General features: G+C 37.4%; 1 protein-coding gene across 6 annotated transcripts; it reads left to right on the top strand.

Annotated features, from left to right (window-relative positions):
- HLTF (helicase like transcription factor) lies at positions 1-27,475 on the top strand. Of its 6 annotated transcripts, none has more exons than XM_063339685.1 (24): positions 1-121; positions 1,474-1,684; positions 2,269-2,435; positions 2,878-3,011; positions 4,003-4,103; positions 4,710-4,784; positions 4,995-5,186; positions 5,310-5,405; positions 6,419-6,467; positions 8,230-8,317; positions 9,039-9,118; positions 9,985-10,074; positions 10,294-10,391; positions 11,676-11,819; positions 12,626-12,764; positions 13,530-13,665; positions 13,974-14,153; positions 14,606-14,730; positions 15,984-16,162; positions 19,143-19,271; positions 20,667-20,779; positions 21,075-21,255; positions 24,856-24,936; positions 27,025-27,475. In XM_063339685.1, exons 1-24 carry the CDS (start codon positions 102-104, stop codon positions 27,049-27,051), a joined length of 2,835 nt encoding a protein of 944 aa, XP_063195755.1. In that variant the 5' UTR covers positions 1-101; the 3' UTR covers positions 27,052-27,475. The 6 variants fall into 6 exon arrangements, 5 of the variants coding, with proteins under 5 accessions (XP_063195755.1, XP_063195751.1, XP_063195753.1 ...); XM_063339681.1 differs by lacking the exon at positions 27,025-27,475 and adding an exon at positions 25,623-26,813; XM_063339683.1 differs by lacking the exon at positions 27,025-27,475 and adding an exon at positions 25,623-26,813 and having other exon boundaries at positions 4,006-4,103.
- The last annotated feature ends 115 nt before the right edge of the window (positions 27,476-27,590 follow it).

The following is a 27,590-nucleotide window of genomic DNA, read 5'->3' on the forward strand; positions in this document are numbered from 1 at the left end:
GGGAGGCCTCCGGCCGCGATTCGTGTTTGCCTGCTGGGGTCTGGCGCGCGGGCTGACGGCGGGGGCGGGGGCGGTGCGCACCGGGCTCGGCGGGAGCCGCCATGTCGTGGAGGCTGCCCAAGTGAGGCGGGGGAGGACGGGGCGGCGGGGGGCGGCGCGCGACGGTCCGGTCCGGTTTTGTCCCGTCCCGTGCCGGCCCCTGTCTGTGCCGCGCCGTGCCGACCCGGCCCGGCCCGCACAGCGGCGGGTCCTGCCTGCCCTCGGCCGCTTCGCGCCGTAGCCTGCGGGCGAGGCGGGCTGAGGTGGCCAGCGTATAAACTCGGAGCCTCCGCCGCCGCCCTGTTCTTGTCCTTGTCGATGCTGAGTGCCAAGGCCATTGGCGCGGCTCGAGCATTGGGGCAGGGTCCCCTCAGCAGGGTAGCGGCAAAATGGCGGCCGGATAACCCGTGGCTGGCTCGGCTGCAGCGAGCTCGGAGCAAAGCCTCTCAAACTGTTCCTTCGTTCTCTCAGAGGAAACGGAATGCCGATTATACAGTAGCTTTAGATACCATTTGCAAAAGAAACCAAAGTTTTACTATTCTAAGCTTTGAGTAACTAGTATATGGAAACTAATTTCTTTAATTGGCAGCACTAAATTAATTCACTGCCACAGTGGGGTAGTTTTGGGATGTACCAAAGGTCATGGTTATTAAATATGGGTTGGAACTTGTAATGAGATTTTATTGTTAGGTATTACTTGATTAAAACGATTGTTAGTGTGTCGACTTTAATTCCACAATGCATCAAATGCATGGCCAGAGCCAGTTCCGTCCTTTGGTGTTCCATAACACCAGTTACACCTCTGTCCCCACCAAAAGGGGCACCGGGCTGACGGAGATACATAGTGTAATTATCCGAGTCAAGTTGGAGTAGCTGATTAAAGTCCATTACTATTAAAGTAGTAATAACAGATGTCAAGGTGTGATGGTAAGCTTAGTAAATATGTAGGGAACTGTTGTAGCATTTCAACTTTTGTGGATACAGGCATGGAGTTATAAGAGTTAATCAGTTACGAACAGGGGGTTTTAACCTTTTTTATCTATGAGAAAAACTGGTGTTAGGAAAATACATGGAAATTTTGCTGTGTCAGATATAATTAGAGATGTAACTAAATCTGGAGAATTAATGTTGTTGACAAAGATAATCTTTTGAGGGAAGGTAGGGTGAAATGCACAAATACCATAGTTTAGTCAGTAGTCAGCTCTTTATTGTGATTGGCTTAAACTAATTTATTGGGGATTAAAAAACGGCAGACAAGGTTTTTTCCTAATATGAAACTTTTTTTTAATGTTTCCAGGTAGATATTGTCTGAATAAAGTTGTGAATCTCGGCTTTATGGGTAGCCTTATATAAAGGGGTAAAATAGATTACAAGGAATTAATAGTTCTATTATTAAAGTAATTGTCCAGTATTTCACACTTTATTTTTCTGCAGAGATTCCGCAAGAGGATGCTCTCAACAGAACATCTGCAGAGGAGAGAGAAACTATTCCAGTTTTTCCTCTTCTGACTTTTACTCCAGACTTGGGTTGGAAGACTTCATCTCTGTAGATGACACCTCTGGAACAGAGGAGGATACAGACTCAGCTGTCTTATATGGAACTTTGCGAGGAAGTGTTGTTGGATTACGATACTACACGGGGATTGTAAGTGCATGGTAAATTATAAAGCAGAATAAAAAGTTGTCAGCTTTGGAAAAAATATGTTTAATTAAATTTAAAAAAATCCTAGAACTTTTGGCCAAGTATAATTTTAATAGTTTTTTTTTTTTTTAACTTGTTGTATTGGTCATTCTTCACGGTAAGTAGTTAATCTAAAACTTCACTTCAAAATTTAGTTAAGGTAGCAAACTTTCAAATCTGGTTTAGTTACTTTGTAGTCCTGCTCACCACCATAAGGCAAATGAAAGTGACAGAAAACAAGAAATCAGATTCGTCTTCGAACTGTTTACGTTGACAAGAGGGGATGTTTATTCCCTTACAGAATACCTTAGCAGTTGAAAGTAGTTCTTGCTCCTAGGAATACTTTTGAAATTGCTGACATCTATCTAGCTCTTATGTAATGCTTTTGGTATTCTGAATAAGTAGTATGTTAATAGACTGAACAGAATGCTATACCAAATTAATCTTTAAGCTTCATGATATTTAAGTAAATGTATATTAGATAGTTCGGACAATAGTTTGCAATTAAATTAATGTGTTCTGGTGTTTTGTTTGTCTTGCTTTATTAGGTTAATAACAATGAAATGGTTGCACTTCAGAGGGAGCCCAATAATCCTTATGATAAAAATGCAGTGAAAGTAAATAATGTGAATGGAGACCAGGTAGGCCATATAAAAAAAGAACTAGCAGCAGCATTGGCAGGCATTATGGACAACAAACTAGCATTAATTGAAGGGTGAGCATGAAGATTATGCTTTTGGTTCTATGAATATAAATAATGGAAACTGTTGTTGCTACACTAGCAAATTCTGAAAACTATTTGTAAGTGTTCTCTTGATAGAAATGACAGCTCTTTGTAATAAGATTAAAGCTGTGTGTGTTCAGACTCTGTTCTTCTGTTGAACTACTTGCATACAGTTCTTTCCCATATATGATAAATGTAGAGACATTAGTGAGAGCACATTCCTTAAAGATTGTTATGGAACCCTTAAATTAACTGCATGTGGTGGTTTGTATAAAAGGTTTACATGGTATGAGTACTAACACCTATCTGCAACATTCTGTGTTTTGATGAAAATAAGCACTTTGTAGTACCTTTTGGTGAAGAAATGGTTTATTCTAAAAATTTAAACAATTAAAAGATTACTGCCGTGGGTTTTTTCCCTGCTTTTTATCAGGGTTGTCCCTTACGGAGCGAAAAATACCTTTACCATGCCTGTACAGATGAGCTTTTGGGGAAGAGACGAGAACAAGGAAGCAGTGCTAGATCATCTAAAAAGGCACGGATTTAAATTGGCTCCTCCTCTAAAAGGTAAGCTTTGAAGCTTTGTGGGTTTTTTTCCTTTTTAAAATACTCAGATTGAACTTGCCACAGGTTGGAAGGAAAGTTTAAGGGCTTAATCCTCGTCATAGTCTTGTCATTAACAAAATTATTTTTTAATTTAGTTGGGGATAATGCAGAGCCCACAGCTATTAATTTTAAACTTCATAGGAAGTACACTTTTGTGTCCTGTCTTTTATGTTACCTGCCAGCAATCGGAGATACATTTGAACAACCTCAGAAATATACTCAATTGCATAAGTTCCTTAACAATCCATAATGATTCTCTGCATTTCTCCAGACTGGAAAAAAAAAATTTTAAGAAACATGTTAGGCCCTTTCATAGGGTGAGTGTTTCAGGGACAGTGCTGCTTTTTAGCAAAGTGCTAGGGCGTATATCCTGCTAGTGAGGTATGAGCAAATGGAGATGAGATGTCTGAACAAATAAGCTTAGCACACCTGATGCTTTGCAGAGCCAGCCCCACATCAAAAGCAGCTGTGTTCCTGGAACCTACTAGGCTTTGTGGAAGCAGTGGTAGTCAGGAGTACAGGTGCCTGTAGAAGTAAACACTTGGTGGGGTATAGATCTGTTTTACATATAGCAAGATTTCAGTTTTTATCTTACGGGTTCTATTGAGCGTAGTTAACAGAAAAAGAGTTTGGAGCAAAAAACATTTTGTGTTATCATTCATCATACTGTTACAACTCAAATTCCATGTAACACAGCAATTTCTGAGAAACATGGTTGCCATCTTAAAGGATCCCAACCCATAGCTCATTGCCTGTGAGTCTTACAAAGCTTAGTGGAAAGCCTTTGTGGCCCATTGAAAGTAAAGGGTAAATTGAGGCTAAAAGACAAATGGTGAAAGCTACTGTCTCAGCCCACAGTCTGATCAGCATGGTTACTCATGAGCCAGTGAAGGCTGAGATTGGGAAGTTGTCATACTGTTGTGTGTCAAAATACTATCTCTTTAATGACAAGTAGGTTCAGAATGTGGTTTTGGATCAAAGTGGATTTCTGGGAGAGCTGGTCCAAGTTACAGCGCACCGGTTCATGCTGCTGTGCAGTTGACAGCTGAACAGGTTTGCATTTTATACTTAAACACTTGGAAGCTGGAATTTTAACAATGGGGGCCTTTACATTTTTCATTAATGAAACAGTGCTTGTGAAGGGAGGTTTTGGTTGTTCAGTAACTTTTTTTACATTGTTGTGGTGGTGAGTTTTCTTTTCTCTGTCCTGATGCTTTACCAGGTAACAAGTATGTTAAATTCTCAAATGAAAATAAAATCAGACTTCCAGACTTTATCTTCAGATTTGACCCAGGGTGATAGGTGAAGGGTTGGGTGGTGGTTTGTTTTGGGTTTTGATTTTTGCTTTTTGTTTGCTTTTTCAAATTAGAATAAGGTAGTTACTTTAGTGAGTATTGTACAAGATGTGAATATATTTAGCCACCCCTTCTCAAGTTTTTGCTAGTATTGGCATGTGTTTGTCTTGGAAAAACTGAACTGAATTTTTATATAGCAGTAGCTAACAAACATACTTCAGGAAATCAGGTCTAAAGTGGTAGACCTGTCTATACTGTTTACTATATGACAGGTAATTGTAATTTAATAGAATCATTGGTTATTTATTGAGGTTATTTTTAATGGCAATAATTTTAATTGCTATTTTTGTGTTCATTTATGCAGCTTAAAAGTGAATTTGACAAATTGTTTGAGGATCTGAAGGAAGATGATAAAAGTTGTGAAATGGAAGGAGCAGAGGTATTTCTTAAGCTAGAAACTGTTTTATAGAAAAATATAAATACTTAAACATCTTCATGCATATTTGGCTTTGTTGTCTGGACATCGGAGATGCTTGAATCAGAAACAAATTTAGTAGATATGAAGGACTTTATAAAAATTTTTTATTCCAAAAATTGAACGTCTTATTTAATAGGCGAATAGTGCATAACATATCTCTCTGATTTGCAGGCTGTTGGCACACTTTTGCTTCCCCATCAGAAGCAGGCTTTGGCTTGGATGGTTTCACGTGAGAACAGTAATGATTTGCCACCGTTTTGGGAAGAGAGAAATAACTTCTATTACAATATACTTACAAATTTTGCAGAAAAGCAGCGACCTAAAAATGTTCTTGGAGGAATACTGGCTGATGACATGGGGCTGGTAATATTAGTTAATGAGTTTGAATTTTTTTTTATGCAGAACATATGTGTGTATTTCTTGATTGGTTGTTCATTTGATCCATATTAATATGTGCAAAATATGTCGCTCTTTTCTGTTATGCAGGGTAAAACGCTTACTACTATTGCATTGATTCTCACAAATTTTCAAGATGGCAAGCCTCTTCCTGTTGAAAAGATCACAAGTGATAAGTGTTACGAGGTAAGTTAAAGAAAAAGATTGTTTTAACAGAGTTAATATAGCAGTTAATAAAAAACATTGTGCCTAGTAACTTTCTGTATGGTGAACTTTGTATACATTTTGTAGAAAAAGTTATTCAAGTACATCAAATAAGAGGAAGAGTAGGATAGATTAATTGAAGGTAGGCAGACTGTTATTTCAGAGTCTGTAATTGAGCTATAGACTGTGTTATCTTTGGAGTGTATACTTAAGTATGCCCCAAGGAATACTTTATGAAGACATAAGCATATTCAATATTAAGTTTTATAAATTCTTAAGTTTCTTCTAGATTTCTCCTGTAGGCAAGTTGTGACTGCACAAATAGAAGTGGTGTTTTTTTCTGAGGGTATGCATGTGTAGTTCCTATGTGGTTTGGAGGAAATGCCTGAAACAACCACAACAGCAAGCAGAGGGTCTTGGCATAAAGTACACAAATAAATAAATATCAGTTTATATTATTGCCAAATACTTGAAAAGAGAGGAGGGGAAACTACAGTTGGTGAACTAACTGTAATGTGCAGACTCTTCTTACATAGTGTAATTCAGGTGTTTTTTGCTTTTGTTATGATACAATTTTCAAGATGATGAAATAAATGCTAGGATTAGGTGATTTATTATGGAATATTCCCTGACAGTATTAAGGCTGTGGGTTTTGTTTCTTTTTACTATACTTGTCTAAATTTAAGAAAATAATGCTTTGTGTTTGACTGCAGAATGTTAGCTGGAAAGTGTTATTAGTGTGTTTTCTTTCAAGGGCAACTGTGTAGGCTGAGTTTCCCTGCTCTGCCTCTCTACACTTTCATTGAAGCCTATATGTGGCTACTACAAAAAAAAATATACAGCTTTTTCAGCACCTTTAAGTGACTGATTTGCCACTGAGCAAGTCTTTCATGTTTCAGAGCAGTAATTACTCACTGGTCAGACTAGTGTAGTAATGTTATTGGCATTTTTTCCAGTTGCTACATTAAAGAATAAAAGTTTCCATTCCTCAATAGGAATCTCGTACTAACAGCATGAACAGCGTTGGACGCGGACTATGTAAAGGTGACAGCAAATTATGAAAAGTCCAGTAATGTTTGCATGATAATGTTATTACGTAGAGTACTCTTAATCTGTGATCAGTGCTGGTCTTCACAAACTCTTGACAAACTACATATCTCAGAGAAGTATTTAAAACATTCCATTAAAGAAATTTCAGTTGATGTATGAGAAGATCAAATGCCTTGTGAGAAAGTTGCACCCTGTCAGGAGAGTCACAACATCCAGGAAATGTATTCTGGGTTCCTTTTCCTTTCCTTTTTCCTTCCTTGTAGATAATAGAGGAGCACTTAAGCATCTGTTAGAATCTTGTTTGTTTAAACAGTGAACATTAATAGTTAAATTGTAATTAGGTTCTGTATTAAGTCACTTTTTTCTCTTTTAAATATTTTTAAGTAATGAGCAAATTACAAGTATTTAGAAGGATTTTATCACAGCTGTAGTTTTCAGGTTGTATTGGGAGAATTTATAGGTGTATATGAAAAATTACACTTGCTGTTGGTATGTTTTGTAACTCATCATGCTCTTGAAAATGACTGAAGAAACGTATGGGGCTTTAAGTTTTGCGGTAACTTTCCCTCGCTGTTCTCCCATGCAAGGAATTTTAATATGGATGGTCTAACTGATAGCACAAGAGAAATGAAAGGGACCAATAAGGAGAAAATACATTAGTAAGAACTGCCTCTGGTGAAAGTTGTTTTTATCAGTACTCTGGAAGGGAGAAAATGCAGACTTTCGTGGGGGTCAATGCGAGTGTGACCAGAAAATCGGAACCTTTACCAAACCTGAAGTGCCTACCGGCATCCAAGATAGTTGTTTTTTTTTTTTTTTCCAGAGCATCAAGCATTTTAACAAGATTCTGTTTACAGCAGTGAGGGGAGAGCCTGTTTCTACTATTTAAACTGAAGAAGTGATGATAATGTCTTTCAAACCATTACAGCCTGCCCGCCCCCATTTCTCGTCCTATTGAACATTAAATTGATACCTATTTCTTGAGTCTTTGCAAGTTTTGCCATCTTCAGGATTGTTTTAAACTTTTAAAAATATTTAAAAAAAAATCTTTACTGAAGCTTAAATCTGGAATTCAAGCATGAATTTACTTACTGGAGTTATAGGAAAACTCTTTTTGCAAACGCTGTTGCTTTCAGTTTTGATATCAATTCTGTCCTAATGCATTTTCATTTTTGCATTTGCTTCTGATAGGCCGTTGTTGGCAGAGCATGGAGGGGATGCTTTGCTCACTACCTGATAGAAGACCTCAAAAAAAAAACCCCAAACAACCCCAACTAAACAAAACACCCCCCGTTATCCCTTCAGTGCCCCCCCACCTGCGTGCACATCTGTGATGTTACCACATTTTATCTGTTAATGTTGCTGTTATTCATTTAGTTTGGGGCAATGTAGAAATCATTAATTAATAAGGTTTGACATGTAAATTACCTATTTAGCATTATTTAAAACTTCTTTGTAGAACTGTATCCTTACTGTTAACAGTACAGTGCTTACATTTGATTTTTCTTCTTTTTGTTTTTGATCACCTTCAAATTCAGTACACATTTATAACTTTGTAAATACTTAACATTGTTTTAAGAGTATTTTTCTTTTTCATTTGTGATCGCAGTATCAGTAGTACTTGTCCTATTCAGAACTCAGGTTGTTTTAAAGGAAGTTTGTACTTGTTCTGGATCGAGTTATGCTAAAGTTGGTTTGATAACCAAGTTGAAGACTATGTATGTTTTTCATAAATACCAATTTCTTCTTTATGAAGACTCTAGCAATGTGAAGGAGCCTGGTGCTTCTAACATAAAAAAGTCTGAAACTACACCGTTGAAATACTCAAGCTGTATTCCCAAAAGGTAGGTAGCTGGAATAATCTTTTCCTTTTTGTTGGTTTGCTACATAGATTTTGAGTGAAAATAAAGTGATACTTGGTTATGATTAACCTCAGCCTAAAATGTGTTCCTGCTCTCACCTTGCCTTTCAGTATGCTATGCTTCCACTTACATTTATCATAAGCATTCTGTATTTGTGTTGCACGTTGAAATATATTTAAAAAGCATTAATTCATTCTGTGTGGCTTGACCGACTGCATGCTTGGATGTCTCCTTCAGTAATAAAGGTGTCTGCTAACATCAGCGTGTGGCATCTGAAAAACTGGCTGTGAAGTAATCTTTCTACTAGTGTCAGTTCAGCTTTTAAGGGGTTAAGAAATACTTTGCGGGCATGCTTCTTACAGAGAGACAGTTTTGGGCTGATGAAGTTGTGATGCTTACTGATGTGTTTGAACCTTCCCACCACACTAGCTTTTTCCTATAATTGGTGTGAACTTCAGTGATAATCTGTTCCAAGTTTTATGGGCATTATTCACATCATTCACCCCATAGCTTTGTGTTCTGTGCTTTCCCTTTTTCTAACCCTTCTAAAGAGAAAAATCTCAAATCACAGTGGTATCTTAGTTGCAATATCAAGTTCATTTGCTTTATGCTCTTGAGATTTAATACATAAATTCAAGCAGTAGTCGAGTTGGGTTTTGGTGTTTGTTTGTTTGTTTTTTCTTTCTTAATGATGATATCTTAGGGATAAAGCCAAGAAGCCCAGATATTCAGGAAGCAGTGATCTGGGAGAGTCTGAAGAATGGCTACCACAACAAACAGAAAGTAAGTTGCTAGGAATTTTTTTAATTTGTTACTGTGACACCCAGTGTCTTGCTTTCTGAAGCCAAACCGAAAAGGATTTATGATTAACTGGAAAAGGAATTAACTAAACTACCTGGGTTATTTTGGTTTTTTTTGGGTTTTTTTGGTTTTTTTTTTATTCAAACAAAACTTTAAGCAGAAAATTTTAGAAATTGCTGAATGGGAAAGCAATGTTTTAGTCCTAAGTGTTGTAGTTTGTTTCCTTAGCTGAACGAGCGGTGGTGTAACAAGCTATTAGCAGGGTCAGACAGATGGTGAAAAACAAAATTGCCAAAATGTTACAGTTTGACATAGACTTGTTAGGGCACTACTGTTGGAAAAACAAATGCAAAATATTAAGCCCGTCTTTTGTGGTAAATACCTGAAACTGATCATGAAAAGGCGAGAACATGTGTCATTTGTTGAACTGAGTATCTTGCATGGAAAAAAGTGAAGTGGTACAGGTGCTCTGGAGTAAGCAGTTCAGGTTTAAAGTACTTGGGGTGAAATCTGTGCTAAACTATTTTTTTTTTTTAATGACTGGTAAATGGCATTCCTCTGAGGATTCGTAACCTGAAATAGATGTATAAGATACTATATTTCTGCATGCACACCTGACAGTGTTCAAGGGACATCTGGGTGATGCTTATGGCTTATTTTTAGGTAGTCCTGCAAGGAGCAGGACTTGATGATCCTTATGGGTCCCTTCCAACTTGAGATACTCTACATTATTGTATGGGGGAGAAGTTGTTTAACAGGTTTGACTTTTATGAAACTTGTCATAAAAGTAAATGTGTGCATATGTTCTGCATGGTATGAAACATCTATGTTTGTTTGGCTTTTTGCAGCAACCTCTTGTCATGTCCAAGAAGACAGTGGCTTTGCATCTGCTCTTCTATCTGCATCTACTTGTTTAAAAAGACAAACAAAGAGAAAAGGTAATGAGGAGATAAACAGATAACGTTAATTTCTGAGTTTTTCTGAAGCTGAAGTAATACATATTTGACTTAAGTGAAGCTTAAGTCTTTGTAAATTGTTTTGATGTTTTTCAGGTAAAGAAATCTAGAAAGGACTTCAGGGAACCATAAGTTTCTTGAACTTCTACTTTGCTTTGAAGTGAGCTGTTATGCCGCTAAATACGGCTTCTTTTTTCTCAGGTACCACTAGTGTTCAGTCAGTTGAGAAGAAATACTCTGATGTTGGCCCCAGAGCAACACTGATTGTATGTCCACTGTCTGTCCTAAGCAACTGGATTGTAAGTGCTGTTAATGTGTAAATGTGACGGATGTTCATTACGATCCTGTAGTAGCAGTACTCCCTCTAGTCTTTCATGCTAGTAAAAGGTCATGATTTTCCTTTTTTATGGAACAGAGCTGATTTCACAAGGGAGGCTTTGATAGAAATTTAGAAACTGGAGTAATATTGTGATGAGAGTGCAGTTCCGTGAGTAGCGAGCTCACTGCTATCAGAAAGAGCAAGCTCACTTTGCATTCCCTGCTTTTGACTAGGCGGATTCACTTTTGCGTTTCTGGAACTCGTGTGAATTAACTCCTCTAAACCAGATGAGGAAGGTGGAGGAGAACATGTCCTTCTTCTGGCATGCTCAGAATAAAGTATTATTGTACGTTATTGGTAGTGCATGTGACACTTAATTTCACAGAAGTGCTCAGTAATTTGGCGATCCTGTTGGTGATTTGTGGGAGTAGGTCTGCTAGGGCAAACAGGCTGAAGGACCCTTCTGGCTTCCATCTCTGCATTAGTTAAACATTTTTGTTTTCCTGACAAATATTAAGGGGATATCTAACTTTCAAGTTACGTTTTTGGAAGTTTTTGCTGTCTGTGGTTAGAACATTAATAAGAAAAGGATTGTAGGTAAAACATTAAAATCATGTAATTGGGAAACATCAAATAGTGTAAAAAAACTAGTACTCTGTCAATTCAAAACTGAAAAAAGAAAAGTTATGAGTCTGGTGCTTCAAAAATCAAAGTATTGATTTTTTTTTTTTTTTTTTGGCTGTCGAGATTACTGTATGCTGAGTGCTTCATAGAACAAACACAGGGAATATAAACGCTGGTTTTAAAATGAATACTTTGACAATTGTGCAGTCATTTATGTTAAAACTCAGGTGGTTAATCCAGTAAGGGGAAGAAGCTGTAAATGAACAGTGAAAGAATAAACAAAGAGAAGACGAAGGCAGAAAGTGAAAAAGAACATAAAAGCTCTTCCACTACAGTTTGGGAGGAACAGTGGATTCTGAAGTGCATATACCACCAGGATGTGAATTTATACTGTGCAAGAAGTAGAGGTAGAGTTATCAGGATCTTATACCATGTCTATTACTAATGACCGAGGTGACTAATTCTGGTCCCTCTTCTCACCTGAGTGGAAAGGTAAAAAGAAACCCAAGTTCAAATTGCTTTTGTATAAGTGGATGTAGAATGGTTCAGAGCTAGAGGAAGTGATTTTTAGTTAAGGCAACTTACAAGAATTTTATTGTAACAGTATCTTTTGGATGACTTCCGACAACTTTTCTTTCAGGACCAGTTTGAACAACATATCCGCCAAGATTTTCATGTAAATATTTATGTTTATTATGGTTCTGACCGTAGCAAAGACCCATCAGTTCTTTCAGAACAAGACATCGTTCTGACAACGTACAACATCTTAGCTACTGATTACGGAGTAAGTAAATGAGAAAAAAGTGTTCTTTGAAGATCCCTTACTGTTAAAGTCTCCCCATGTTTGGGCTAATGGTGGCAGTATATGCAAGTGCTATAGTGGTAGGCAATGAAAAGGTTATAACTGTAGTTTTTCTTTACATGCTTTCTTACGGGTTCACTGTGGTAGTGAAAGGAGCTTTTTATTGATTGCTCCTGTAGAGAAAATTTGACTACAATAATGACAGCTTAGGGAAGAGTCTTTTTAAGGATAGAAAAGGATAGCAAGTGTGTATGTAAAAAAAAAAATAAAAATCTCAGTGACATGAGGATCTCATTTCTGCCTGCCCCTATCAAATTCAAAGAGTATGGAGCATATAAAAACATAATTCCGTAGTTCTTGTTGCACATGGGCTGCAACCAGGTAGCTCATTGCATGAGATGTGTTTGTAAAGTTATGTTTTCATAGAAATTCCAGCCATTTTAAAAGCATGAAGATTACATCTTTAAATATAAGATAAACTTGTAATTTGCTCTCTGATTCATTTTCCATATCTCTGTCTTTGAAGCCTGCCTTCTTTTCAGGCTTAGCTTATTTTTGCTGTAGCTCATTGCTCATATTCAAGTATGAGAAGAGTGGTAACATTTTCCGGGAATTGTTAAACCTAAAAGAAGGAACGCCTCATTCTTAGTTTTGCTCTTCTGTGCCGATAAATAAACAAGATGTGAATAAATACTATCCATCATTAATTGTGGAATTGTTATATTTCATCCAAACTGAAAAAACGTATTTTAATTTGAGTAAAAGATTACAAAAATACTGTGTTTCAGATCAGAGGTGACAGCCCTTTACACAAAGTCAAATGGCTGAGAATTGTGCTGGATGAAGGGCACACTATACGAAACCCAAATGCTCAGCAAACTAAAGCTGCCTTAAATCTGGAGGGACACAGAAGATGGGTACTTACAGGTAAAATACTTGACAGCAGAGAAAATGCAGTGCAGATCATCTCAGAATAACACCATCTTGTGTTTTTCATTTGGGCTTTCCACTTTGGCTTTTTCTGGGAGATGGCTAATGTCTGTCTGTGTCAGATTCATTTGGAATGTTTTTCATCTCGTTTTTGACAGTTCGTTAGATGTGTCTTCTTTTAGTTGTTTTTGATTTTGTTTGCTTGGTTTTGTGGTTTGGTTGGGCTTTTTTAGTTTTTGTTTTTATTCAGTTAGTAGACACAAATTTGTAAAATAACTTTTGATATGCATGTTTGGTGGAAGTGCAAGTAAAAAGGGACTTATTTATGATGTGACATGTTATGTCTGGTTAGAAGCTCAACCTCTTGCATACTTATCTAAACCTTAGTAGCTTTTTGAAATGTAGTAGTCATCTTAAAAACTGCCAGGGACTATGCAAGCATATGATCCTTAAATGTAATTTAAAGAAGATCATGATGTAACCACTGCTCGTGAAGCTGAAATGGAAAGATTAACATCCAAGTCTTTCTAGAACTGAGACCTACAGTTTTCTCAGTCTTACATTTTTAAGTGTTTTGTAATATTTTAATTTAAAAAAATAACTTGTATTATACTTAATGACATGTCAACCTAGTTATGAGAGGCCTTGTCCATGATGCATGGTTTGGAGAAAGCACAGAACTTTCACTTTGACCAAACATTTGTTATTTTTAGTTTCTTTGAGGTTTTACAATCTTTTTTTGTTTGTTTCTTTTCTGTTTAGGCACTCCTATCCAGAATTCTGTAAAGGATTTGTGGTCTCTTATTTCCTTCTTAAAACTGAAACCTTTTACTGATCGAGAGTGGTGGCACAGAACAATTCAACGTCCAGTCACAATGGGAGCTCAAGGAGGACTTGGGTATGAAGTGTTCCTAAAGGGTTTGTGAATGAGTATGACTGGCAGTGCTTGGGCAATGGGATGAATTAGTGCTTTACGTTTAAAATTGAAATGCATGTGTCATCAGGGCTTATTTCAGCTTTTTTAGTTCAAATTAATAAATACTATATAATTCAAATTATTTAATATTTCAAATTAATGAATTATATTGTACTGTTGCACTTGGATTTTGTACAGAATATGTATTTAGGCAATAAAATGAAAAAAAAGAAACAAACAACAAACCAACCCCAGCTGGGTAATATATTGTCTATAATATGCATTTTTAGGCGTTTACAGTCTCTGATTAGGAGTATTACCCTTAGAAGAACTAAAACAAGTAAAGTTAAAGGAAAACCCATTTTGGAGTTACCAGAACGTAAAGTACTTATTCAGCATGTTACGCTGACAGAGGAAGAGAGACAAATCTATCAGTCTGTGAAGAAGGAGGGCAAAGCTGCTATTAGCAGGTAAGTAGAAGGCTTGCCTAATCCTGAAGGTTGAAGTTTGATATCGCAAACTTGTGTTTTGGAAGTTTTGATTATGTTAGCTCTAGTAGTTAAGTGTATCAGTTTGTATGCTGTAAGCTAATAATTGCAAATTAGCATAGCATCTGTTCAGTTCTGAAGAGTGAAATAGAGACTATTGCAGAACTATATATTAAAAGTCCTGTCTTGCGAGAAACAAGGGTACCAGGTACGTAAAGAATGACCGTAAATTTTTGTCACCACGTATTAGCATTTCTTCTAGTAAAACATGGTACTGGTAGCATTTTGTACCTTGTTTCAGAAGCGGATTTGAGAAGATATGTTCAAACAGGAAAGTGAAAAATCAAAACATCATTCTAACAGCTAAACTTAATCACTGATACCTGTTACTTGAGGCTGTAGCATTTCACACTAACGATAAAACTCTTGTTCAGATTTTTCAGTGAAGGGACTGTGCTAGCTCACTATGCTGACATCCTTGGTGTCCTGCTCAGATTGAGGCAGCTTTGTTGCCATCCTCATCTTTGTATAAATACATCTTCCTCTAGTTTTTCAGCTGGTGAGTGAATGCTTTTGGTTCCTGTGTTTCTAAAAACAGGACTTGCACTTTGTATGTTTGTGTGTTTTCCAAGCTTTCTAGCTTCAGCCTTCCTCTTTTCAGCTTGGATTATTGAATTTTTAGCTTTGTTACCTTTATTTTTTTTGTACCATAATATGTTTGAATATGTTTGAGTAGTGGGTGCTTGAGCACATACTCAAATATGAATGAAAGCAATGATGTATGAATAGTTACAAAAGCTGGAAGCAGGAGTTAATAAGCTTTGACAGCCCATACAGAAATGACCGAAGAGGACCTCTGCTGAGCCAAATGCAGTATGCTTGTTAAAAAGCAATGTATCTGTTGTTGTAATAATTTACAGAAGTGCTTTTACAGCAAATTTTTTTCTTTGCCTCAGGAGAGAAGATGTAGAGGAGCTTTGGGGAATGGCTTGTAGATTGGTAGCCATGTCAGCAGAACAACTGCCTCTTCAGCAGAATAGGAAACTGTTGACTTTGTTGCAGCTGTAAGGAAGGGTGAACACAGAGAACTGAAAGGAGAGTGGGATTTTATTTTTGACAAGCCAGAGCTGTACGGCTGCATAGAGTTAAAAATGATATGCATGTCTTTCAGAAGAAAGTAGAGTCTGTTTGAAATACTCTAAATTTGAGAAATCTCAAACTTACTATTTTGAAAAATACTATTTTGAGATGCTGTTGGCATAGGCGTTTTTTTTTTTTTTTTTTTTTTTTTTTAGGAAACTGAAAGACCAGTGAGGTATGGTCAGAACCTTTTTTAGAAGGTTTTCGTTTATCTTCCTGAAAAATACAGGATGGAGAAATGATTGGATAATTGTTCAATAATTATTTAGAAGTTAATTAGTAATTAGTGTGATTTGAATTTCTTTACTTAAAAAATAAAGCAGTCTTAACTATAAATAGTGTCATCTCCATAGTCTTGTTACTACTTGAACTGTTGCCATATGAAAACTGCTTGTTCCCATTAGGCTTTGTGTCGTATGTGTACTTACCACTGAGCGTGCAGTTGAGGTTCTTTGAATTCTATTTGCCATTTTTCCAAGTAAGATTACTCTTAATGTCTTTTGAAATAGTAAGTTGGAATTTTTTGTAGGATTTGGCAGCTAGTGTTTTTATACATTGAGGGCTATATCCTCATTGTGTATAAACTGTCCTAATTTCATTTTGGATGTGTGCCAGCACACAGTGTTTCCTGTATGGTGACCTCTGGTTTTAAGTATCTTCCTATATTTGCAGATAATAAAACTCCTGAAGAACTGCGTGAGACATTAGTGAGTAAAATGAAGTTGGTTCTGAGCTCTGGTTCAGATGAAGAATGTGCAGTTTGCTTGGAATCACTGACTCTTCCTGTGATAACACGCTGTGCGCATGTGTTTTGCAAGCCATGTATTTTTGAAGTCATCAGAAGTGAACAGGTTGGTTGTTCTATGGTTACAGTTAATTGTAATAGCTATTCAAAAGCAATGAACTGGTATCACCAGAAGGCAATCTAGCTATTGTTTTAAATCGTAAATGGTGAATAGTGCAAGCTGTGTTATCAGCTGGGTTATTCAGCTGATAGCCAACTGTATCCTGGGCTGCATCCCCAGTAGTGTGGCCAGCAGGTCAAGGAAGGGGATTCTGCCCCTCTACTCCGCTCTGGTGAGACCCCCTGCAGTGCTGCCTCCAGCTCTGGGGCCCCCAACATAAGAAGGGCATGGACCGGTTGGAGCAGGTACAGAGGAGGCCACACAGATGATCAGAGTGCTGGAGCCCCTCTGCTGTGAGGACAGGCTGAGAGAGTTGGGGTTGTTCAGCCTGGAGAAGAGAAGGCTCCGGGGAGACCTTAGAGCGCCTTCCAGTCCCTAAAGGGGCTACAGGAAAGCTGGGGAGGGACTCTTGATCAGGGAGTGGAGTGATAGGACAAGGGGTAACGGTTTTAAACTGAAAGAGGGGAGATTTAGATTAGATATTAAAGAAGGAGTGCTTGACTGTGAGGGTGGTGAGACCCTGGCCCAGGTTGCCCAGAGAAGCTGTGGCTGCCCCATCCCTGGAGGTGTTCAAGGCCAGGCTGGATGGGGCTTTGAGCAACCTGGTCTAATGGGAGGTGTCCCTGCCCACGGCAAGGAGGTTGGAACTAAGTGGTCTTCAAGGTCCCTTCCAACTCTTAACCATTCTATGATTATAAAAACTCTTGGCCTGAAGTCAAACTACGGAGAGAGTAGCTGTCAAACTGAATGTTAAGGTCCATCAGTATTTTCAGAGACCTTTTCTGTAGTTCTCACCTTACTTTGTCCCTAGGGTAAAAGCAATTACATCCAGTATACATACAATATACATATTCATATGGCTGGATGCCTCTTCGCTGCTTGTATGGGATGTGATGCATATATACATATGCATGTATGCATACACACGCACATATATATATATATATATTTGTGCTTAAAAGAGACCACAGCTGTGCATTGGAATTTGACTGTTGAACTAAAATCATGAACTAAAATAAACTAAAACTGTCCTTCCTGTAGAAGCTGATAACCATGCGGTTATCCATGGCCTAACCATGAGGGCCACCTTTATGGCCCTTCTCTGCACTCTCTCCAGAATAAGCTTGTGGATGAGCATCTTTTGATTGCTTTTTTGAAAAACATGGTATTTATTTTTGTTGTGCACTTCTAAGCTATACTTTTCCTTCTTGTTTGCCCTTTCCTTTCTAGGGCAACCTGATAGCGTGGTAGTCTCACCATCTGCATCCAGTGCTACTACACTTTCTCTCTGAAATTGTTATGCCACAGTCAAGCTGCAAGTGCCAGGCTAAACCTAGGTGGTGTTCTTTATAGGAGGCAGCAGGGGACAAATTAGTCCCTGCTTGTGCATAATCAGTCAACATAACAAGACAAAGGTGGGAATTGTTGGTCTGGGATGTAGACTGACGTTGTTTCGTTGCCAGACACAAAAGATTCTGATGCAGATATCCCAGTCGAGAGTTTCTGAGAATTTTGAGGGGAAACTAGTGATGTGAAATTATTCTCTTAAGGAAAGAGCACTTGAAGGGGCCTTTTTCCAGTGGAGAGGTTCTTGATGTGTCTGTAACAGTTGGTGCCCCTACTCAACCTTCAGGCGTATTTAGGCATGCAGAGAAATAAATTGTGTTACGACATGGAATCTGTATTACTTGACTGTACAGTCAAGTTATTTACTATGCTTTGCCTAGAAAGGACGTTGGAATCTGCAGAAGTAGGGCGTTTGTCCCATCCCACATTGTTCCACAGATAGCTTTCATGGTAGTGAAGTCTGAACAGGGGTGGGTGTGGATTCTGCTCTTTTGAAGTTGAACTATCATATGAGTTTATAAATCAGAGAGTGAGTAAGGCTTTCTTAAGTTCGAAGTGATTCCTCATTTGAATCAATTCCCAAGGAAGTTTTTGCAGCTTTTTTTGAGACTCTTATTTCAGATTCGTTTGTGTTAAGATTCTGTCTCTTGAAAGGATATCTTTATTGCTTCAGTAAATTCATGTATGCAGATTGTGACTGCCAGCCTCTTTAATGGGCTGGGGGTTCATTCCATGAGATTAGTAGCCCGCAGTATTCATCATCTTTGTGAGGTTTGCTTTGCAGGCTGTCTAAAGATGCCTTGGTTTTGTGGCCAGGTTACTCTATAAACCGAGTTAGCTAATTTTAAAGGGTTGCTCTGTTTGCCAAAAGTTTTTAACGTTTGTCGTTTTTGCTTCGCAAAGTTGTGTATTTTTATAGTGCACACAGTCTTTTGTTAAATTTTGTGAGTAGTCCTACGGAAGTGCTATTGTATAAAGTCTAAACTTTGCCTTATTGAGAGTATGCTTCAGAAAAAAAGCATTTGGTGTTAAATTATGTCTCGTTTCTCATGTCTGTTGGGGAAAAAGAGAAGATACCCCGTGTCTGGCCCTGACAAAGCATATTTCATCAGACTGCTATTATTTCTGTGCAGGCTTTGAAGAAAAAGGGTAAAAGGTCATTCTTTGTTTGTAACTAAGAAAGATCTTGTCTTTGAAAGTTGGTTTATTTTTCTGGTATTTTAAATAGTCTTCTCCCCATAGCACAAGTATTTGCTTGCTTTTAAATCTTGAGCTGCTTATTTCAAGTATAAATACGCTCAGAAAGAAAACCACTTTCAGGGGAGGCTGAGTGTTTTTAAAACATGTAGCATTTATGTCACCTTGTGTTCTCACAAAGTATTTTAATTGTTATGTCAGAAGTGACGAAGCAGTGTGTTACAAGAATGAATGTACTTCTGAGGATTTTTTTGTGTGAACACACCTATGTAATAATTTCATAAATTGAATGAAATACAAATGCTTTGTAAAGTCTTTAGTACTCACTATAAATAATTTGACCTAATATGTTTCTTCTAATGTTATTTGGGGTTTTTCGTAGCCAAATGCCAAATGCCCTCTCTGTAGGAATGAGCTTCGAGTAGAGCAGTTGGTGGAATGTCCCCTAGAAGAGGAAATAGACACCAATAATGGAAAAAAGTCTGATCAGGAGTGGATATCCAGTTCAAAGGTACATTCCATTGTGTTTTACTCAGCTTTTGTTTTGGTTTTGTAGAGCACTTTCTAGAATTTTTATGTAAATATGCTGAACACACTTCACATATGCATAACGTACTTTAAATTACTATTTAAAAGTCTGCAAGCATGTCTAGCCAGCACAGGAGAAAACACATAATAAAATCTCATCACTAAACAAACAAGACAAGAGGAGCACCACTTGTAATTTGATGCTGGTCACTGTACAGTACATAGATGTGTATTAATTAAAAAAAACTATTGGTAAAAGAGCTGTTGCTTTGCCTTATGTTTCTATTTCTGAAGATAGAGTTCTATAACCACTGAAACTATTCAGCTCTTAATTTACTTTTGGAAACTAAAAATTTAAAGAAATCCTTCTTTCTTAAAACTTGTCTAAAGAACATATATTCTGCACTAGAGGGGAAAACTGAATGGGCATCATGTGTTCAATATAACACTTGTCAGATAACCTAGTGAGATATTTTTATTTTACTTTGCTGACCTGTTTCTGAAGGTCTGCCACATTTATTTTTGCCTCACCTTCATTGTGCATTTGCTGCTAGAAGTTATATCTTCCTGCCTGTATTATGACCTTTTTGTTTTGAGACTGCTTTTCTGAAACATGAAATTTTTAATTTTAATTTGTAATGAAGTTATTGTTCTTTCAAAAGTTGCTTATAAATTTATTCCCTAAAAATCCTTCTGTGGAGACCTAAGAACTAGTTTGGGACATTGTGCTCTAGAATAAATTAAGATGTTTTTAATTTTTTTTTCTTGTTTACGTGATGGAGTTACTTGCATTCTCTAGTTAGTGGTTCTTTACCTCATCATAGCTAAACCTTAAATGAGAAACTGTCGGTGTTCTTCTGCCTCAGATCCAATTCCTTGCTCTTTTTGTTCTCGTGTTGGTCCCAAGTGTGCTTCTGGTGCCTCTTTATTTTCTGTCATGCCTAGTCAAGGGTCTTCCATAGCTTATTTGCCTGAACGTTCCCAGGGGAAGCCTTTCTTGCTTCTTGAGTATGGCAACAGGAGAGCACTTGCCTTGTGGCTGTCCCTTGCTTAAGCCTTACTTTTCAGAGTTCTGGTACTCCGCTGCTTTTTTCCATATGGATTGGAGGTGGGGGAATTGTTGACTCCTGACAGTGGGAAGTGTGTCTGGGAAGTGGTATGTGAATCCTTTTCCCCAGTTTGTGACCATTAGAAGTGCTCAACCCTTAGTTTCCTTTGGAAGCTAAAAGAAACCCTACCCACAGAATTTAAGATTAGTTCGTTTCAAAGGTATTACTGAACAGTGGTTTCTCAATTGATGTGAACTTTATCAAAGCACCTGTAGGAGTGGAATCAAACTAAGTGAGAATAAGCTGCATAAGTCTCCATTTGATTTCAGATAAACGCTCTCATGCATGCTTTGATAGAACTCCGGAGGGATAATCCAACTGCTAAATGTCTGGTGGTTTCTCAGTTCACAACTTTCCTGTCACTGATAGAAAATCCCTTGAAGTAAGTAGAACTACTGTCATTTTTAATAAATGCATGCCTTTATGGTATTTAGAAAGATCTCTCAAAGAATATAGCATCCTTTTGTTTTTTAGAACTTCAGAAGAGAAACAAATTACTTAAATGTTTTGTTTAGTGGAATAAAGCCATGAATCTCATTCTTATTTTTAATGTATCACCTGTTAAATGCAGAATTTTAAATACGCTTTTCAAAGTAGAGGTCAGGAATTTAATGTATTTATTTCCTGTTGTCACAGAAAATGGATTGTTAAGTGGAACATTTTTACGTTCTCTTCAGAGAATCAGGGTTTGCCTTTACTCGTTTGGATGGGTCAATGGCACAGAAGAAAAGAGCAGAAGCAATTCAGTGTTTCCAAAGCAGCCAAGCAGGATCCCCAACTGTAATGCTTTTGTCTCTGAAAGCAGGTGGAGTTGGATTAAATCTGACAGCAGCTTCCCGAGTGTTTTTAATGGATCCTGTGAGTAATGGGTTGTTCATAATGATGTGGCTTAATCTAGGTGAAGCTCCTTTTTGGTGTTTTCCTAAGAGGTAGAAGGAAAGCCCTTCTGGGAATGATCAACACTGATGAGTATCTGTTAAAGGGCAAATAGGGCTTTTCTTCATTGGTTTCCCTGGCATGTTTTTGTTTTAATGCAATATTTTTGTGCTGTCCGTTTATTTACTGTGAATGGAAAGAATGCTAATAGTACTGGTAACAAAGTGGTGTGTAGCATTTGATATCTGTTCCTTCTTTATTTCTTTCTCTTTCTTTATGATACTTTTGAATGTGGTTTTCTGTTTGTTTTATTTAATAACTTCAAAAGCCATAAAGTGGAATTTCAGGACCAGTGTATTTTTTTCTGAGTTATGATGCAGTGCTTCTCTGCTTTAGTCTTTTCTGTTATTTTTGTGAATTTATTAATAAAGACAGATATTAGTCTGAGGTTACTTTTTGTGGTTGTAGGAGACTGAGAAAGATGGTGGTATCTAAATTTAGGAAGTTTTTTCCTTTCATTAAAGCACTCAGGAATGCAAAATTACTTGTAAGGAATAAAAATGTAAATTACATTTATTGATAGCACAATGATATTCTTAACAGAATTGGTTTATGTCTTCTTGTGTCATTGTACAACGTAGAAGTTTTTCTGTTCATTTTCTCCCTTCCCCACTATTTACTTTCTGCTCTGATGTCCTAGTTTTTTGGCAGTTGGAAACAGACAAATTCTGCAGTTTGTGCACTTGAAAACAAAACTGAAGTAAATGAAAATAATAGTGTAGCTTTGGACTTGGGCATCTGGTAACATGAATAGTAAAGAAAATGTACTAGCTTGGACATCAGGTTAGTGATAATAACAGCATGAAGACAAAGAGTGAGAGTATGGAGAAGTTGCCTTGGAAAAAGGTTTTTCATGAACTGTGATACCTCTTCACAAGTATTGTTTCTGTATGTGTTGCATTGAATAGTTCAGTTGGAAGGGACCTGCAACACCATCTAGTCCAACTTTTTTTTTTTTTTTTAACAATTCTCTGAATAAGAGATTGTGGAAAGTCCAAGAGAATTTTCATTTTCTGTGAATATAATTAATAAGGTATAATGCATACACCATGCTAGGGCAAGCAATGGTAAGAGAATAAGCTAGACCTTGTTAACACTGAGTAATCTACAGTATGTAGTTATACCTTACAGACCAGCGCCAAATATAACTGCATCCTTTATACACCATTGAATGACTTCTCCTCGTCCTGCTGCTAACCATGCCGTGATGGTAACCATCCCAAGTGGCAGTGGTTGACTACTTCTATTTGGTGAAGGGGCAGTGGGGCCACATGATCCTTTATGATCTCCCTTTTGAATGTGCAGTGCCGAATGAGATTCAGTCATGCATCAGCATTCCTTGAAGTGAATTAGCAGCAATAATAGGATTTAAGAAGCAGACATACCTCTGGAGCCAGTGGAGTAACCAGTTTTTCTACTCAAATTCTGTGGATTTGTTGTAGAAATGTAGCTTAGACGTCTGCATTCTTTCTCTGAGATGCGTTAGACCACAGTGCAAGGGAGGAACGTGTCTCCAACCATAGACTACTTTCTCTCCCCCCCCCTTTTTTTTAATTACTTGTTTGTTTGTTTAAAAGCAGTCATATCTGCTGAATTCTCACCTCTCGGAAGAAATATGAACCTTTAATGTGAGCATATTATGAGTATACAGATGTTTTTCTGAGGCTCAAGTTTCTCCATATTTTCCCATGTAAAATACAGTATCCTTTGTATGAGATATTGTAGAAAGGCACAGAGGTATTGCAATTCAGTTTTGTTTGCTGGACTGATGAGAGAAGAAGATTGTGAGTAGTACACTTTGGTCCTCCTCGACTACAGCAAAGATAGAATGGAACATGCTTGTCCATGTTTGGATTAGATCTTTCCTCAAAACATAATCTTGTTTGTACATCAGATTAGGATTAGAACTGTTTGCTGTACGTAGCTTGCCACAAATGTTCATCTTGCAGTGACAGATACATCATAGAATAATAACAATGGTTTAGGTTGGAAAGGACCTTAAAGGCCATCTAGTTCCAACCCCCGTGCCATGGGCAGGGACACCTCCCACTAGACCAAGTTGCTCAAAGCCCCATCCAGCCTGGCCTTGAACACCTCCAGGGATGGGGCAGCCACAGCTTCTCTGGGCAACCTGGGACAGGGGCTCACCACCCTCACAGTAAAGAATTTCTTCATTATATCCAACCTAAATCTCCCCTCTTTCAGTTTAAAGACATTACCCCTTGTCCTATCGCTACCTGCCCTTGTAAAAAGTCCCTCTCCAGCTTTCTTGTAGGCCTGTTTTAGGTACTGGAAGGGGCTATAAGGTCACCAATCTCGATCTGGACATTGAGCCATTGACCACTACCCTCTGGAAGTGACCATCCAGCCAATTCCTCATCCACTGAACATTTCACCCATCAAATCTGTGTCTCCAATCTAGAGAGAAGGATGTTGTGGGGGACCGTGTAAAAGGCCTTAGAGAGGTCCAAATAGACAATGTCCATAGCTCTTGGCTATTCTCCAGAGACAGCTCTTCACACTCTATCCATTTCTTGATGTAGAGGGCAACACCTCCGCCCCTCCTTCCTTGCCTGTCCCTTCTGAACAGCCTGTAGCTATCAATAGTTGCACTCCAGTCATGGGATTCCTCCCACCAGGTTTCAGTGATGGCACTTGTTTGGTATTTATTTTGCAGATTCATGTCTTAAATGTGTTTAGGCATCAGAGGTTCTTAGAATCTCAAATGAATTTTTTGTGCTAGCCTAGTGCTGTGTTTTCCCCCCTTCTATAGAAAGGGATTAAGAAGAGTTCCTAGATAACTTTCATCATGTGGGTGACATGGCAAGGTGAGCCCATTGCACGAGAGTTGCTTATCACAGAACATTATTACATTTTAGGTAGATTTAAATATCCATTCTGTGAGAACTACTAGTACTGTACCTTTAGGTAGGAAAAAATGCTGGAAAAATGCAGAGTACAGACTTGGCATTTCACAAATCCTTATATTTAGTGTTATACCCTAAGCATAAGTAGGAACAGCTACACTACCACTTTGTGTTCAGCAAGTTTCTTGTTTACCTAACTTGGTGATTATTGCATATACTAATGGAAGTATACATTTTCTTTCTTAGCAGTCAGGGGACTTAGTCTACTGATAAATAAGTGCCTGTGTTCAGCTGGTTTAGGCTTTGCTATCAGGAAAAGGGTACTGAGGCAGTTAGTATATGAACTGTTTATTTCAGAATTAGAATGATAACAAGATTGTTTCGATGTCCCCTAGACTCTTGACAGACTTAGGTTTTTTTTTTTTTTTTAAAGCATTTAACTGATCCTGCTTGTTATGAATATATAACTAGAAGTTCTCAAAACTTTCTTTATAGCAGGATGCTTTAAGAGTGAGACGTCAGGTTGTGTGTAATTAATCAGCAAGCAATATTTGTTCAAGAGCTGATGGTACAATAACTTCTTTGTGATTCCATGTGCATCTTACTGTGTATTTTGAAGGGAGGTTATTAACTTGTTCCTTGCTGCTACTGATAGGCTTGGAATCCTGCTGCGGAAGACCAGTGTTTTGACAGGTGTCACAGGTTGGGTCAGAAGCATGATGTTGTTATTACAAAGGTGAGTTCAGAGATGATCTGTTTGAACAGTTTTCTGATTATGAATAAATACATTATTTTCCAAAAAGTTTTACTATATTTTTAAAAGAATTGTGACAACATATGTCTCACCAGTAAACTTAAATTGTGATTTTTTTATTTTTTTATTTTTTTTTTTGAAATGTGGGTTTTCAATTTTAAGATTTTATTAAATGTAACCTACTTCCCATTAAATCATTTTAGAAATTAGATGTCCCTGTTGAGCTATTTGGAGTGACTAAGATGGGGTAGTATTGCTGTTGCCTAGCCTGGCTATTAGTTTTGTTGTGAAAGTATATAAAACACCTTTGCTTTTGTCATAGCAGCTTGTTTAGCTGCGGAAGAGCAGCTGGTCTGTCTCATAAATATCCAGTCACAAAAATATTACTTGGGAAATTGAAGACAGGCTGTCTTCTATTATAAGTAGCAAAGAAGAGACAGATATTCTTTCAATAAGTGTTTAAAAAAAAGGCAAGAAAAAATTAAAATGACAACCCTTTTCCTCCAGCTGCTTTATAACCCTTCCCTCTTGCGTTTTACTTAAAAAGTAGTAATGAAATGATGTAACTCTGCTTTTTTTTTCTCCAAAGTACCTACATTTCTCATCCTAAACTTTAATTAAAAAAAAAAAAGAATACCTTCATTTCAGTTGGGCTGTTTTTTTTCCAGTTCATTGTGAAGGATTCAGTGGAAGAAAATATGCTGAAAATTCAGAACAAGAAGAGGGAACTTGCAGCAGGAGCCTTTGCTACCAAAAAGCCTTCAGCAAGTGAAGCAAAACAAACCAAAATTAATGAAATTAAGGCTCTTATTGATTTATAGCTTGAAACTGTGGTATTTTGAGTAAATAATATATTTAATACTTTAGTTAATACTGCTCTTCAATTTACGTCTCATGCTAACTTCTAGTTTTGGTGTCTTTATGGTCAAAACATAAATGCCTCAAATAAATTATAAAAACTAATTTGCTCCTAAATGTTAATTTAGAAATGCACAAACTTGATTTGCACTCCTGAGATCTTTCCAGTGTTCATTTCTTCAAAATGTTGCTTATTACGGCAATGCTTAAGACTACATTAGAAATCCATAAAAAAAATAAATGCATATTCGTGCATCGTAACTTGCAAGAATTGAATCTCTTTTTAGAGGTGGAAAGGTAACAGAGTAAATAACGTGCTGCACTTGAGACAAAACCCTTGAGAAATTAATTAGCTTTATGTTTCAGTCTCAGTGTTCCTGATAACCAAACAGATCATCTGGATTGTTTTTTTTCAGTGATCTCTTCATAAGGAATTCTTACTTTTGTATGCAATGTTCAAAGATGGTATTTAATTCAAAATCTTAAAGTATTTTTTTACTATTTCTGAATAATACAGAGATGCAGCAGGGAGTTCCTCTGTTGATGACTTCCCATGAGCTAGTAAAAATGAAGTACTTAAATTTGTATAACACTTTCTTTTAATATTTTACTTCCTTTAACAGGATTCCACTAACTTCTGTAACAGTAAAAGTTTTGTGATTTGGATAAAATCATAGGCTCGTATTGATAACGTGCTTTCCAATACTTTCACACAATACGATTGCGCTATGTGCAAAGTAGAATATGACCCACTCACTTGTCACTGAATCAGTTATCCCTTGCAAAATAAATTAAACAAAACAAATTATTTTAATACCTGCCAGCTTTCTAACACTTGTCGTGCACTGCTAAGTGCTTCTCCAATCCCATAGATATGTCTTAATGGAGTGCTGATCTGGATGCATCTTGATTTATAGAGGAAGAACTTAGTAAACAACTTGTGTTTGTGTACTGCAAAGTAATAAATAGCACTGAAGAATCTCAGTGCAGTATTAGTTGAATATTCTTGTCTGTACCTTCTTTCTCTTTCCATTTGATCCTGGTCTTCTGTTATGTGTTTTCTTAAAGCTAGGCTGCCTTCCCTGTTACACTCAGAATTGGAGGCTGAGATTGCTATGTTTAGGTCCCATTTAGATTCAGGAAGTGCATTTGGCACCAGACAAATGGAATCTGATTTGCTTCTGATGCCTTTCACCTTTTCTTATGTCTTAGAATACCAGCCAGCTGATTATAAGATGAATTGCAAACAGAGTAAATTGAAAAGGACTGAGAAATAAAGGGAAGATGTCTGATATTTGGAGAAACAGTGAGCCAGTGGAAGGAGCGAGAAAGGAATTCAAAATAGGTAACTAATAAGCTGATGCAGTTTTGGGGGAGCCAGCATCTTAGCTGTGGTAAAAAGTATATTTTCAGTCTGTTAGAGGAAGAATTAAAAATACATGAATGATGGAAGACAGCATGAACCCCAGTTAACTGGCTGTCACTGGAAAGTTGACAAAAGAATAAGAAAACAGAGCTACACCTGATTGAAGTGTTAATTGTTTTGGTTTGGATTTTTTTTTTTTTTCTCCTCACAGACTTTATGTAAGTTAAACTTCCTTTGTGTTTTTGTCATTTAGATTCTAAGATAAGCTGGAGAAATAATTCCTGATTATGCATGAGAGATTTGGCTGAGTGTCATTCTTTCCATTTTCCAAGTTAAAATTCCATGAGGAAGAGACACATTTCAAGGGCTAGTCAAGCTACATCATTACTTGTGTTAAAACATACTGACATTT

This window comes from Chroicocephalus ridibundus, chromosome 6 (assembly GCF_963924245.1).
Source record: "Chroicocephalus ridibundus chromosome 6, bChrRid1.1, whole genome shotgun sequence".
Lineage (NCBI taxonomy): Eukaryota > Metazoa > Chordata > Aves > Charadriiformes > Laridae > Chroicocephalus > Chroicocephalus ridibundus.

Coding starts and splice junctions, on each gene's coding strand:
- HLTF (XM_063339681.1), top strand. CDS start 102: ATGTCGTGGAGGCTGCCCAA. Junction 13,666..13,973: donor GGAGCTCAAGGAGGACTTGG/GTATGAAGTGTT, acceptor ATGCATTTTTAG/GCGTTTACAGTCTCTGATTA. Junction 24,937..25,622: donor ATGATGTTGTTATTACAAAG/GTGAGTTCAGAG, acceptor TTTTTTTTCCAG/TTCATTGTGAAGGATTCAGT.